This window comes from Pyrgilauda ruficollis, unplaced genomic scaffold (genome assembly GCF_017590135.1).
Source record: "Pyrgilauda ruficollis isolate IOZ18807 unplaced genomic scaffold, ASM1759013v1 scaffold24, whole genome shotgun sequence".
Classification (NCBI taxonomy): Eukaryota; Metazoa; Chordata; class Aves; order Passeriformes; family Passeridae; genus Pyrgilauda; species Pyrgilauda ruficollis.
Window position 1 is genome coordinate 15,864,343 of NW_024523648.1, and position 14,178 is coordinate 15,878,520.

Sequence of the window (14,178 nt, forward strand, 5' to 3'; positions counted from 1 at the left end):
GGGATAACTGCACTTGTGTAATGGATATTACTGTACCCAATGTTTATTAATAAAACACACAAAGGTTGAAGTATTTCTAATAATTTGTGCATGGGTCTTGACAAACAACTTTGCAACTGATATGATGTCAGGGTCTGATAAAATTTACTGCCCAGAAAGTTGTATGTCTTAATTGTTGAAGACACAGAATTTTTTGATTGCTTTTGTTGTGGCTTTGTGGATATTTTTTTGTTGGTGTTTTTTAAATCTCTTTTATTTCTCCTCTCCATCCTTAAAAACACTTGTTTTTGTGGTAATTACATTAATATTTTAGGCAATAACAGTGAAGAACCTTGTGAAGCAGTAAGTAATGTCTTCAACAAGCTTGAGGGCTGGGTCCATCTGTCAAGGACTTATAAATTTCTTTATATAAGTGTTCATAATTGACATCTACCAATCTTTTTGACTGCTTTGTAACTTTTTAACCCAGAACCAATAAACTCGGAAGCATGGGTAACACGCGCTGGCTCCCTGTGAGACTCTCAGCATAAAATCATGATGTGGTACTCTTTGTTCACAGCTGTGTGCTGTGTGGCTTCAGCTGCAGGTGATAGATGTCTGCTGTCCTTTGTCACACAGTCCATTCGGTACCAACTTTTAGATCATCTTTTGATGGTCTTTTAGATCATCATTTCACATTATAAAGTTCCCATGAAGAGCTGGGCAGCAAAGAGGGCCAGGGTCTGTAGAAGAGTCTGACGTCTGACTGCTCTGTTGGGTCTCCATTAATCTCTTCTGGTGGCATAAGCCTGGGGACCTGACTGATGCCATGGAATTTTTTTGAAGGGAATGGGGATCCATGTGTATTTAAAGTAAAACAACATTATTCAGTTTTTCTGTTTGACCATCAGATGCATTGAATGAATAAATTACTGGACAAATGGAAAAATGGTGCACCTGCATGGCTCTTTGCTAATGGGGCCAGGCCAGTCATGCCTTAGATGGGGTCTCCTTGTCACTGTTGATAACACTACAGCTTGACTGAGCTTCTCTAAGGAAGGTACTTTGTTTCCTGTAAAGCCCATTTCTTAAAGGAATATACTGCAGCTAATCCCTGCTACTGCTAGATCCATTCCTGGATAGGTGAATCTGGTTCCTGAATGCAGAATTTCATGTCAATATGGATTACCGTAGCAATTAAAATAGGCTGTTGATGGAGAAACATTCTGCTTGCTCAGGTCAGCTAGACTGTCAGAAAAGGACCACAGAAGTTTTCATTACTGGTGTGAAACTTGGAAATTCCAACTGCTGCTTTTGCTTTGTGTGCCTGTGAATTTCTGATATTTGAGTGCTAAGGCAGCTTGTCTCAAGTGGCTTTATTTTACTTTTATGGCTTGTACTTTCACTGGCTCTACTACTCAATCTTGAACACTGAAAATGGTATGAGACCATAACATTGCTAAAGGGAGAAATATTCTCCCCAAATATCATTATTTTAGATAATCACTGTTGCTCCAGAATTTTCTTGGAGCCACCAGACTTGAAAATTGCAGTGCTTGTTGCTCATTGTAGCCTAGGACTGAGAAGCACTAAATGAATTCTTGGCCTGCTGGGTTGCAGGTGGCTTAAGCGCTCACCTTGATGTAAGGAAACTGCAGTGAGCAGAGAAAGACAAACTACTGTTTGATGTCAGCAAAACAGGGAGGGAAAGGAAGATTTCAGCTGCTGAGCTGGGGAGTAGACTTCAATTGTGCTTTTATGAAATACATTATTTATGCTTTTGTAAGCAAGTGTGGAGGAGAGGACTTATTTATGGTGCCTGAAGGTCATATCTATATATTGATTTGCTGAAAGTAGCTGGATCATAAATATTCCTCATCATTTATGCTTTTAGGGATTATGGAGTTAAAATATCTTTGAAATGTTGGTAACCCTTCTGCATCGTAGGTACTTTTGAGTAAGGCTTGTTTTGCCACAGTTCCATTAGCAAGAAAAGCCTGTACTGGAAATCTGCATCTCCTAGAGGTCCTTTTCTAGCAGTGCTGTCGTATTCATTTAAATTGGACTACTGTGCCTTTGTTCAAAATGAGAGAAAGGAAAGAATGAAACCTTAAATTGCAGAGGTAATTAATTGCCTAAATTCCTAAGAGATTTGTCTAGGTTTTAGGAAGTTGTTTTAAACGAAAATGGTAATTTTGCAGATGGAAAATATTGGTAATTTTGCAACTGCAGTGAATATTCAATTGCAAGAACAGTGCATTTTTTTCCCTATAAAACGAAGTATTATTTCTGTAATAAAGAAAATGTATTTGTTTTTCTAGTATACTTTTTATAGGAAAGTCTCTGGATTACTTAAATATGAACTTAAATATTACTTAAATATGTTTGCTGATTGCTTTAATTAAGTAGATATGAGCTTTGGGAAACCTTTTTTTTAGAAAACTGGCTCTGAAATATCTTCAGATTTAAAAACTGGTTTATATAGCTAAACATCCAAGGAGGTAAATGATTTAATTTCATGTCAATGTCTAGCGGAGTAGTTTCCAAAATCCACTTGGAAGCAAGTTAGAAAATCTTATTGAGTCAAATTATTGGTAGATTTTGTTTCAAAATATATTTAAGTGTAAAAGGAGAGATGGAAAAAAAATTCTGAAACTGAATTCTGAATTGCAGGTTAAACTGTATGCTGAGTATAGGAGGAAATAAATTTTTATTTGACCTCCAAGTTAAAAGCATTTTTAGCCATTCTTATTGAGTAGCCTTATTTATAGAATGTTCAGTAATAACCAAGTATTCTCCTTATTCCTCCAATCCTTTGTTTTTGCTAATATTTAAAGAGTGCAAATTTATTAAGCGTGCTCTATCAACACTGAAATTAAAGTAGAAAAGGACTATTAAGTTATCCAGTCAGATTTCCTCTTAAATAACCACAGATTGAATTTTATTTGTGTATGCTCTAAGAAAAATTGTGGGAGGACTGAAGCACTGCTCCTGTAAAGACAGACAGAGGTCTTTTAACCTGGAGAAGGGAGAGCTCTGGGGAAAAGAGCTACAGGAAAGCTGGAGGGGACTTTTTACAAAGGCATGGAGGAATAAAACAAGGGGCAATGGATTTAATCTGTTAAAGGGTAGGTTTAGATTAGACATTAGGAAGAAATTCTTCACTGTGTGGGTGATGAGGCACAGGAGCAGGTTCCCCAGAGAAGCTGTGGATTCTGTATCCCTGGAAGTGTTGTAGTGTGGGTTTGATGAGGCTTTGTGCAACCTGATGTAGTGGAAGTTGTCCCTGCCCATGGCAGAGGGGCTGTAATGAGATGATCTTTAAGGTCCCTTTCCAACCTAAACCATTCAGATTATGTGAAACAGTTGCTTACTTGTGTGTTTTTTTTTTTTTTTTTCATTAAAAAAACCCAGAGTCAAGCAACCAAAACCAACTTCTGTGTAATTTAGGTATTTATCAGGTAACTGTGAGAGAGTTGCATAAAACTCCACTTCTATTTTTTAGCATATTATGCTGCATTATAGAAGCTTCCAGTCTGCAGTGCAAGGTAGAGAATAGCTGAACAATTAAAACTCTGCTGTACTGAAGCACTAATGTGTTTATGGCACTTACATATGTTCACCTTTAAGAGCGAGGGTAGTGAGAGGAGGAAGCATCATCTCAGTGATATGAGGCAGCTGGAGGAGATTAGCAAGGAGGTATACTCTGGAGCAGCAGCATTAGGAAGAATTCACTGCTTAGCAGAAGAGAGTAATTTGGCCCAGGATAGTGTTACTGGGAAAGCAGAAACTTTCAGAACATTTAAATGCACAAGTACAGAATGAGTTTGCTGCATGCCAACACGTGCTATTTTAAATCGTGTGCAAGATTTTTCTAATGAGAGACAAAGCAGTGTGTGGGGAGTGGAAACAGTAAAGCCCAGTGACTGATTCATGTGTGTGAAGTCTTGATTCTGAATCTTGTCACCTGTGTGAGAATGGGACTTCTGAAATGATTGGGAGCTACAGAAAACACCTTGGGAAGATGTTGCAGATGGCTGTGCTGTAGAAGGCATCCTGGTGTTTTTTCTTAGCTTGACATGTTTCATACTGTTAGGGAAAACATTGAGTTGCACAGACTGATTTCTTAGGAACTGGGGCCCTCTCCTTCCACAGGAAACCATACCACTGTCTAAGCCTTTGGCTTTTGCTCTGAATTTCATTCATGGAAGCTGATAAAATATATGCAGAGCCTCAAGAAAATGCATTTGGGGAGCATCAGGGACCAAGATGCTGAGTTTGTAGCTAAAGCTTATGGAGTAAGCCTTATTTTTAACTGTGGTGCTTGCTTGCTGTACTGAATCAAAAGCAGTACTGAGTAGTTTGTGATGCTTTTCTGTAATTCTTGTTTTTGCTAGACTTGTGCTGCTATGCCCTTGCATGCTGTTTCTTTGCAATGAATATGCAAATGGTATGCAATGAATGACTAAGAGCAAATTGTATCTGTTGGTAAAGGTCTTGTGGAAGCAAAGCCGTGTCCCCAGTTTTAGAACAGGATGACTGTCTGCTTCACAAACAAAACAACCCAAACCAACACAAAACAAAGAAAATTCTTAGGAATATTTAATGCGTGTGAAGTCCTGAATTGTGAATATGTGAACATATATTTTCTGCTGCAGTCCTTGCTTCATTTGCACTACATGTGCTGGTTATGTTATGTTCCTGTTAATTTGAGTGACATATTTGAAATTCTCAGAAACATGTGAAGAAGGAAGATACAGACAGGTGTTTGCAAGCCACTTGGTTAGTGGGACTTTACTATTTTATTTGTTGTCAGCTGTGCTAGAGATTTTCATGTGTGTACCCAGCCTAGACAAATTGCAAAGTAAAATTCACCAGCTGAAATTGCTGTGAGCATACATTTATTCTTCACTCTTTAGAGTGTTCTTAGCTGTTAGTAAATCCCACTGGCCTGTGTCTCTGTCTTGCTTGACTCACTCACCAAGTGCAACATGGTGATTTAAAGTTGCTTGAGTTCTTCAATATTTGGAAGTGGGCTTTCTTTTATTTGATAATTTGAAAGAACTAGGCTGTTTTCAGAGATGGTAACAGAATCCTGTTTGACAAGAAACATTTTCTGCTAAAAATGTTTTTTGTCAGTCTGCTTCACCTGCATCTGCTAATTTTTTGCCAGGTATGGCAGACAGATAGTTTCCTGTAGCAATCTTCCCATGGTTTCAGATCCAGCCCACTATTAGTGACCCAAGAAAAAGCTGCATTAAATGACTGTTGTTACTCTCTTATCTGCTAACATGGTACTTGACTAGATAGCCAGTCTTGCAGCCAGAGCAGAAAACAATTTTCAGGCTCTGGAGGAGTTACTGTCTTTTATTGCTGCAAAATATTGGAGCACTGGTGGGGCACTAATTTATTTTTAAAAATTGTTAGAAAATGTGGGTGGGAATGCATATTGAAAACAATATGGATGGGAAATAAGTGTTTCACTGAATTGGTATGTTGGTGATGAAGGAAGCAGAGTGGATTGTGACACTAGATACAGGCTCAATCAAGAAGTGTTATTTCAGAAAATGGTAAGGATCAAGTTAAGAGAAACAGTTACCTTTCCCATTGCTTGGAGTTTTAATCAAGAATAATACAGAGTCATTTTGAGGCATGATATAAACGGTTTTCTAACTTTTAAAATAAATAAGCTGTTCTGTGCAGGACCTGCAGCTTTCTGAATTCATGTAATCTTGCTAGGAAGTCCTTTGTTTTCTTTACTAATATAGAAAAGTAATTATTTTGAGTATAGTTTATTGATTTAGGATCTTTTCATAAAATTGATTGTTGCTTGAATGATAAAATGAATTTTCATGTTTTCAGGCAATCCCTGTCCAGCAGAAGTTAAAAGGCCAATTTGCTACAGGAGTTAGGACCTTGCCTTTTTCAGCTGAGTACTTGGTTGAAATCAACAAAGTTTTGCTGGCCATGGCTGATGTTGAACTGTTGCTGAATGCACCAGAGCTGAATACTGGCATCTATGAGGATTTTTCAGCTCAGGAAGATGCACTGAAGGTACTGCCTAAGCATTATATTCAGAGTGGAGAAGGGACCAGCAGAAGAAAGGCCACCACCTTAACAACTCTATTACTACATTTATGGTTGTGCTTGGTATATACAGGATCAATATGCACTGAAAACTAAGAAATGACAGTTCTGTTAGCTAATTTTTTTTCTATGCATAATCTGGATACAAAGTGTAGCAGCATGAAAACTTATTGTCAGCCAGTGGATTTACCTGTGTGATTTATAGTGAGGAAATTGTTGAGGACTTCGCCTTTTTCAAAAGGAGATGAAGAAATTATGCTTGAAAATACTGAATCCTGCTGTCAAATATGAGCTGAGTGTGGAGAAGTCTGAGCCCTGGTTAATTCTTAGCATATAAAAGAGTGTGAAACAGATTCCCTTAGAAAACATCAATTGGAATTGGGAATTACACATGGCATGGTGCAGCGTAGGTGTACCTCTCTGGATTGGGAATCATAGCAGGGTCCATGTGTCATATCTGAGGTGTAGTCAGGCTCTGCCTCTCACCAAGAGCTAGATTAGCTGTTTCTGCAGCTGCTATGTAGGTCCTTAAAAGCTTTGCAAATTCCAGTCCACTTTTCTGACTTGCTTTTCTTTCTGCTGTGTACGTGCTTCCATTTCTCATGTTATTTTATAAAAGCAAATATGGGAATGGTGCCAGCCTTTGACAAAGGGGGCAGCCTTTGTTTTGTTGATGAAATTCTCTTACCCCTGCTTACTCTGCTTCTGTGCTGCCTGGAGTGCAATTAGGAGTGGTTATGTTTAAACAGGATTAAAATACTTCATTTTGGTGCAGGTGTCTCATCTGATTTTAAGTTTTGGTATAGTCTAAGGATGTTTTCAGAAAAAGCAAATAGCAGAGCATAGAATTTTTAGAAGCATTACTGTTTTAAATTCAAAAGATAAGTAAATTCCACTGTCTGCATGGACTGTTTGTCTTCCGAATACCAAGGCAGTCTTACAACAGTATCTGGTTTAAAGGAATTTTCACATCATAGTTCAGTGGTATTTGAAATTGATTACTTTAACTGTCATTTAAATGTGAAACCTTTATGCAGCCTTATGCTTTTGCAGTTCTGTGCATATGGGAGGTTACATGAAGCATGGTGAAGTTGCATTTTGCGGTCCATTTTATACATGAGGAAAGAGTATGTATAGTGACATGGGCAGATTTGTTCGATAGTGAAGCTAGTGTTGTTTTGAGAAGTATGTGCCCTTTACCTTAGGAACAAATTAGATATATATGAATTATTACATCCTTTTCATAAATACCTGAAAAGGACACAGGCTTAAAGGGTATGAAGATCTATTCAGTTCATTTGCTAAAACTGATTTAAACTGTAAATGTTATTGCTATTACTGGTGGTCATGGTCTTACTGTAGATGCTGATTTTTGGAAAAGAATTTTGAAAATATTGTGTTTTGGTATTTTTCTTTTATTTCCTGCTGGTGTTGACTATACTAATGGCTTGTGCCATTACTGTACTTGCAGAACATAAAAGATATTTTGGATAAACTTGGGGATCAAATTGCAGTAATACATGAAAAGCAGCCTGATGTTATATTGGAAGCATCTGGACCTGAGGCAATACAAATAGGAGATGCACTAACGCAGCTGAATGCAGAATGGGACAGAATTAATAGAATGTACAATGATCGTAAGTGGTAAGTCAAGCATGATTGGTCTCTGTGGCCGTGTGATAAATACTTTATGTACATGTTTATATAAGTGTTTTTCAAATGTACCTTAATGATGATGAGTTTGGGAGTTATCAGCTTTTATTTGTTGGTATTACAAAATAATTTCCAGAATTATTGAATTTTGAAACTGTTAACACGGAAATTGAAGTTTGGCTGCTTTTATGAGGGTCATTGTTTCTGAAATAGAAGGTCTTGTTTATAGAACATAAAATTTTGGTTTTGTAAAGGCATCACAAAGCAAAGTTCTAGAAGAATAATTTTGAGTAGGACATCTTTTAGTGAAGAATTCAAGGCTGATTTTTTTTTTTTTGTTCTTTGAAGGAAGGATGCAGTTTGAAAGAATGGGGTCTTTAAAATACAGCACCTATGACAGTTGTCAATAATTTTTGTTTTAAGTACTTGAAGATGAGAGACAACATGATTAGAAAACTTTGTTGTTAGGAAAACAAGAGAATACTAAAATAAGTGCTTAAGAAATACATATTTCTAATTTCCTTGCCACAAATAGGTGTAATTTCACTTGGGCAAAAAGTTTGATTTCTCCCCACCCCTTACAGAAGAGACATTAAACTTTTTACATTATCTGAATCAGTTTTAAGTCTTTGAAAACAAACTCAATACCACTTAGTGATTCTTGGGAAAGTGTTTTAGAGGAGTATTTTAAATTTGAATTTGTAAAAGTGTCAAAGTACATGTTCGGAAAGTTACCACTAAGCTGAAGGTGCTCACACTGCGAGCAGCAGTGCACACGGAGATTGCTGCTATGCAAAAAACCCCTTAATGACTGAAAATTATTTAATGAAATTTAAAATTAAATGCAAAGGCTTACACTGTAGTTCATTTGCTTTTACAGTATTTCCTTTTTAATGATGATGTAAGGTAATGAATGATGCAGAAGTTTGGTAGAGCATAAAGTATGCCTTACCATGTTTACTTGTTTTGTAGCACCAGAAATCTGATACCAAACTCATGTGGTAGTGTATTTTGAAGAGATGATTCTAGGAAGAGTGTGTATTATATAAGAAGATGTTTCCAACTCTTTCTCAGAGCACTGATAAATGTGTAGGGACATAAAAATCAGTTGGTGGTATCATCTAAATAGAGACTTCCAGAAATTCTGGGCCCCTGGATGAGTGAAGGATCAAGATTCTAATAACTCGGCAGGCAAGTTGTTTCACTGTGGGTTCTTAATTTAGAAAACAGTGATGCCAGCTATGTAGAACTTTGTGCTCTTGCTGGGTGCTCGTGGTCACCTGCTCAATTTGGAGACAGCTGCTCCTGAATCTGATGCCCATCCATATTTATATGCCTGCAGCTATTTTATTGTCCTCCTAGATATTGTATGTACTAAGCTTTAGTTATGCCTTTTTTTCCACTTGTAACTTGAAAAACTTTAACTAATGTTAACATTTTGTAAGTATGAGTACAATTGAATTTACTACTCAAATTTGCTTTGATTAAGTAGCCAGGGCTAACCAGAAACCTAGTCTTCTTATTGAATAAGGTGAGTCAAAGAGTTAGTTCAATGTTTATGAAGAAGTGGAAAAAAGCAACAGATTGTCTCTTCAGTCACTTTGCTGATACAAATTAATCTTGACCTTCATAAAGTTTGTAAAGATCTGCATATTAATGAGAATAATATTGGGTTTCATTTTCATACAAAAAGGGACTACTGGACTACTACTTTAGATAAATGATATATAGCTTCTTGAATATATGAAATGCTGCAATTTTAATAGAGGCGTGCTCTTTAATCACTGAAGACATTATTAATTGCAATATGAAAATGGCATTAGTATTTTTAAACCCTTTCTGTTACAAAGAAGAATTCTTAGTCAAGTTTAATCTTGCTTTTCCCAGTGTTGCACTAAGTATAAGCTGGATGACTATCTCCTTAATCATCTTTGGCTTTTTTCTGTTTCTGGAGTGGGTGGAAATTTTGACAAAATTAGACAAAGCAGCATCTGAAGCCTCTGGCAAAAAAATGGGTTTCGTTTTCAGGGGTAGTAAAGATTTTGTGATTGAATATCAGCTAAGTAGTTAAACCTTTGGTAAATGCTCTGATGAAGCCAAAAACAAGTTTAAATCAACTTAGCAAAGCTTCTAAGTAGTCACCCGAATCCAGCTGACTATATTTGCATTTGAATGTGTAGAGTAAAATGTGTGTGTTTTGTATGTGTATATATAGACTTAATGTTTTGGACTGTTCGTAATTGTGCTGGTTTTCTAGGTCTGCTCATTTTGCTGTGGGTTTTCTCCAAGTGTTGATGACTTGGGAATGAGATGTGGTTTGGAAACAGTGGATTCCTGCAGAGGAGGCAAATGATAGCTAAGTTTTGGTGCAATAGTCACAGGAATTTGGTGCTTTAACTTTCAGATGAGCAGTCTGTTGGGAAGCAGCAGCACATGCATCTGACTCAAAACTGGAGTGAAACTTTGCTCATTGCTTAAAATACTGATGGAGTTGTAGTCTCACATCAGAAATGGCACAAGTTAAAACTTTGTATCTCAGTGTTCTCTGAAGTTTTAAAAGTTTGTATTCTGAAAAAGTCATGTGGCCAAAACTCCCTCAAAAACTGTAATTTTTAAGGAAGCCTATAAAACCTTCTTTTAATCTATTTTAAGTGCTTAGAATGTATCTTTTCATTAAATGTGGAATGAGTTACACTCATGAGACAATATGCTTAGACTGAAATGTATATGAGAAATAAAGGAACATTGAGATTTGGGGTCAGTGTGCAGGTTGATCTGGGGTATTAAATCAAGGTATGTCCTGAAACTGAAATGGTAGAACTAAGAGAGAAGGTTAGAAAAAATAAAATGGAGATTTTTAAGACTTAAGTCTTAAATTTTTAAGACTTCTTTTTTAAGACTTGTTAAGACTTATTTTTAAGACTTGTTACTTGGCTAATAATAATAACAACAAATAAGCCCTGTAGATATCAAGAAATATTGATATTTTGTAAAAGGAATTTTAATTTTGATGAAATTAATCTCACTAAGAACTCTGGGATTGTTGACTTTAAATAATGAAAAAACACTTGCAATGGTAGCTCTTTAAAGTTTGGTTTTAGATATCTTTGTTATGGTGCTAATTTCAGATTGTATCTATATATGTGCAATAACCCTGGAGTCTTTACTGTTGCAATCATTTGCAATTGTTTGCAATTGTTTGCAATAATGGGCTGCAAATGACATAGCTCCTCAGTCAAAATAGAGGTCCTCTGATTAACAGTAGTCTTGGCCTCTTAGGTCTTTAGAGATGACTGTTTTTATTAGTTTGGAGTAGTTAATAATCAGCAAATAGAAAACAAGCCACTCCATTCCTTTCTGACATGTTTTTCTCATGCTCTCGCTTTGTTGTCTTGTTAACATAACAGAACTCTCATTTTATTAAAAAACAGATTTCTCACTGTGGTTGTTCTGTCTGTTCCATGCAAGAACATGTTGCCCTTCAAATTAAGCAACACATTATTTGAGGCTGCAAAGATGATGACAATGAAGTATCTGGTAAATTATTGTGTGATTAAATTCTATAAGACCTACTTATGAGTGCTCACTGGTAATACTATATAATCAAATATATAATCTATATAATCAAAATCACCTTCACTTAATAAATTCTAGGCACCAGCACCCCATTTTCTCCTTATGAAGGAGAAAAAAAAACAGTGAGTAATTAATCATATTTCATATTTCACACTGTCTAATAGCTGAATTGTTTCATGATAAAGGAGGAAAGGGTTCTGCAGACCAATTTGATGTAGCTAATCAATCTTTATTTTTTAAGTGATAGAACAAGTTTGCTGAGGACTGCCCTTTCTTCCTTCAGCTGGAAGTTAATAACAGTCTGTGCTGTTGGCTTTCACCAGCTGCCACCGTGCCAGGAAGCCTTCAGTACCAGGACTTGGTTAACCAGGCTGTGTGCTATTCTTTCTGTTCTGCAAGGCAAATTTCTACTCACTGGAGTGGGATTCCTAGCCTTCTAACTGCTATTTTGGGTAATTTTTCAATGCTTTGTTTTCCCCCAGTTGCTTTGATAGAGCGATTGAGGCGTGGAGGCAGTTCCACTGCGATCTCAACGATCTCTCGCACTGGATAGCGGAGGCTGAAGTGTTACTGGCCGATGCGCATGGGCCAGATGGCAGCCTGGAGCTGCAGGCAGCTGGGCTGCATCAGCAGGTATGTGGGATTGGGGCAGAAAATGAGCAAGCTGGAAACAGCCTCAATTTTCATCTAAAATTGTAAGTTTATAGATAGACATATGGATTTGCAGAGAGGCTGTGCAATTGCACTTCAAAAAGCAGTAACTCTTAACATTTCTATTTTGACTGCAGTTAAAAATTTATTCTTGGGGAAGAACTCAACTCCTACTTACAGGATGGGGTTATATGATCACTCTTAGCATGGATTGGTTTGAGATAATTTGATAATTCAAATGTTGGCATAATTTTTCAGTTTATAAGTTTTGTTACAGCTTCAAAAATATGTGAATCAGACAAAAAATCCAGTATATTATTTCATTTACTTTTGACTCATAATTTTTTAAAAAATGGACACCAATAAAGGTCATTTATAACTTAGCAAATTTTTTATTTAAACAAATGTCTTTTGGAGATACTGCCTTGTATAAACAATCTAGAAAAAGAGAAGATTCCAAATACAGGGGTCTTACGTTTAATTTTTTTTCAGATTTTGGTTCTGGAATTTAGTTCCCTGATGTTTTTTTTTTTTTTGTTTACTTCCTTTTAAATAAGAAGAAGAAAGCATAACTTTAAGGATCAGATTTTTTTTTTTTCTTTTGAGAGTATTAGTTATCCAAGTGTCAGATGTGTGTTGTGAAAGAAATCTAAGACACATCTTCCATTTTATCCTTGTTGCTCCTTGAAGTTTTCTTCTAGGGCATTTCAGTTCTCTTTATTGAATCATCTTATTTCTAATCAAGTTGCAAAGAAATTTTTGCTAACAGTGTAAAACTTTTGTAGTCATTAGGAATGTTTGAAGATTTAATCCTGACATCTGATTTTCTTTAGCTTCATGAATTTTCCATGGTGTCTGGGACCATGGCAGCACTGCCATAATTATACTAGCTAAAATATTCTGAAAGTAAAGAAATATTTGGGGTACAGATTATGAAAAGACATGGTTAAAAGTCAAACCATCTGTTAGAACCACTAGGAAATGCTCTACATGAAAAGAAAAGGAATCAAAGATGAGTGTAGATTTTAGCGCTGGTGGCTTAAATGAATTCTTGTGATTCTTTGTAGTATTCATAGCCTCTTCTGTATCACTGTCTTCTCATGACACCTAGAAATTTGAATTACATTCAGTAAAAGAACATTAATAACTTTGTCAACAGCATCCATTTCTAAGTAAGATGGTTTTAAGTGCCTCTTGTTGTAAAATAATATGCACCCAGGATTCATTCGGCATATCATGAGCCAGATCAAAGTCACTTCAGGTCAGTAATAAAATTCTGTGTGGCTTTTATGTTTGTGACAGGAACTTGAGGAGGGAGTCACTAGCCATCAGACCAGTATTTCGGCATTGAACAGAACTGGGGAAGGGATCATACAGAAACTGTCTGCTACAGATGGGAGCTTCTTACAGGAGAAACTGGCAGGATTGAATAGACGCTGGAAAGCAATCACAACAGAGGTCATGGATAGACAACAGAGGTAATAAGTTAATCAAAAATTTGGATGTCTGAACAGATGCAATAAGGAGAAATTAATTGAGTAGACACTGGTAGAGAGGGCGCATTCTGTAGCATGCTGTCATTAATCTGAATTTTCCTAATGTTTAGAGCTCTATTTTGAACTGTCTCCTAGAAGAAATTTCTCATAAATCCACCTGAAATTGACTGCTTAGTAAGTCTTTGGAACAGCTCACAAAATGACAACTACAAAACTACATTTTTATAGTTTTCCTTTGCTTTAAAAATAATATCCTTATAAAGCCAGACTTTTTTAGGAAGAATTTCTCAGCTGCTTTCTCTGGCTGAAGCTGAACTTGTAAGTATCACTAAGTTTTGTTTTATCACTGACAGAGATACACTAATTGAACCAACTAGCATAGTTCTTGAATTTTCACAATACTGTAAAGTAAGAACTTCATGTAATTTTGTGTTTTTAACATCTCCTGATACATTTAGGAGTAAAACAGGATCTTGCTTAATTATTTAGTTTGAGAAATTTCATTAAAGTTTTATGTGATTTAGTGGAAGTATTATATATGTCCCTAAAACCTCCAGGGGAAAAATTCAATGTCCTTATAATGATTAGGCCTGAACGTGTTGTCATTATTGTGACTTACATTTAATGTTTTCTGCAGTCTTTTAAAAGTCTGTTTTATTACTTTGGAACCAAAATTTGTCTATTTTTAGACAGTAGTATTTATTTGTAAATATCTTGCGTCTTAATGATGATGGTA

General features: G+C 36.2%; 1 protein-coding gene across 2 annotated transcripts in view; it reads left to right on the top strand.

Annotated features, from left to right (window-relative positions):
* The window catches only part of LOC121354808 (utrophin-like), a 256,297-nt gene that overhangs the window by 40,486 nt on the left and 201,633 nt on the right, over positions 1–14,178 (top strand). For both annotated transcript variants that reach the window (XM_041469722.1, XM_041469723.1), the window contains exons 28-31: positions 5,842–6,033; positions 7,538–7,710; positions 11,778–11,928; positions 13,249–13,424. In XM_041469722.1, coding sequence (XP_041325656.1) covers positions 5,842–6,033; positions 7,538–7,710; positions 11,778–11,928; positions 13,249–13,424 — 692 coding nt within the window. The remainder of the gene's footprint in view (positions 1–5,841; positions 6,034–7,537; positions 7,711–11,777; positions 11,929–13,248; positions 13,425–14,178) is intronic.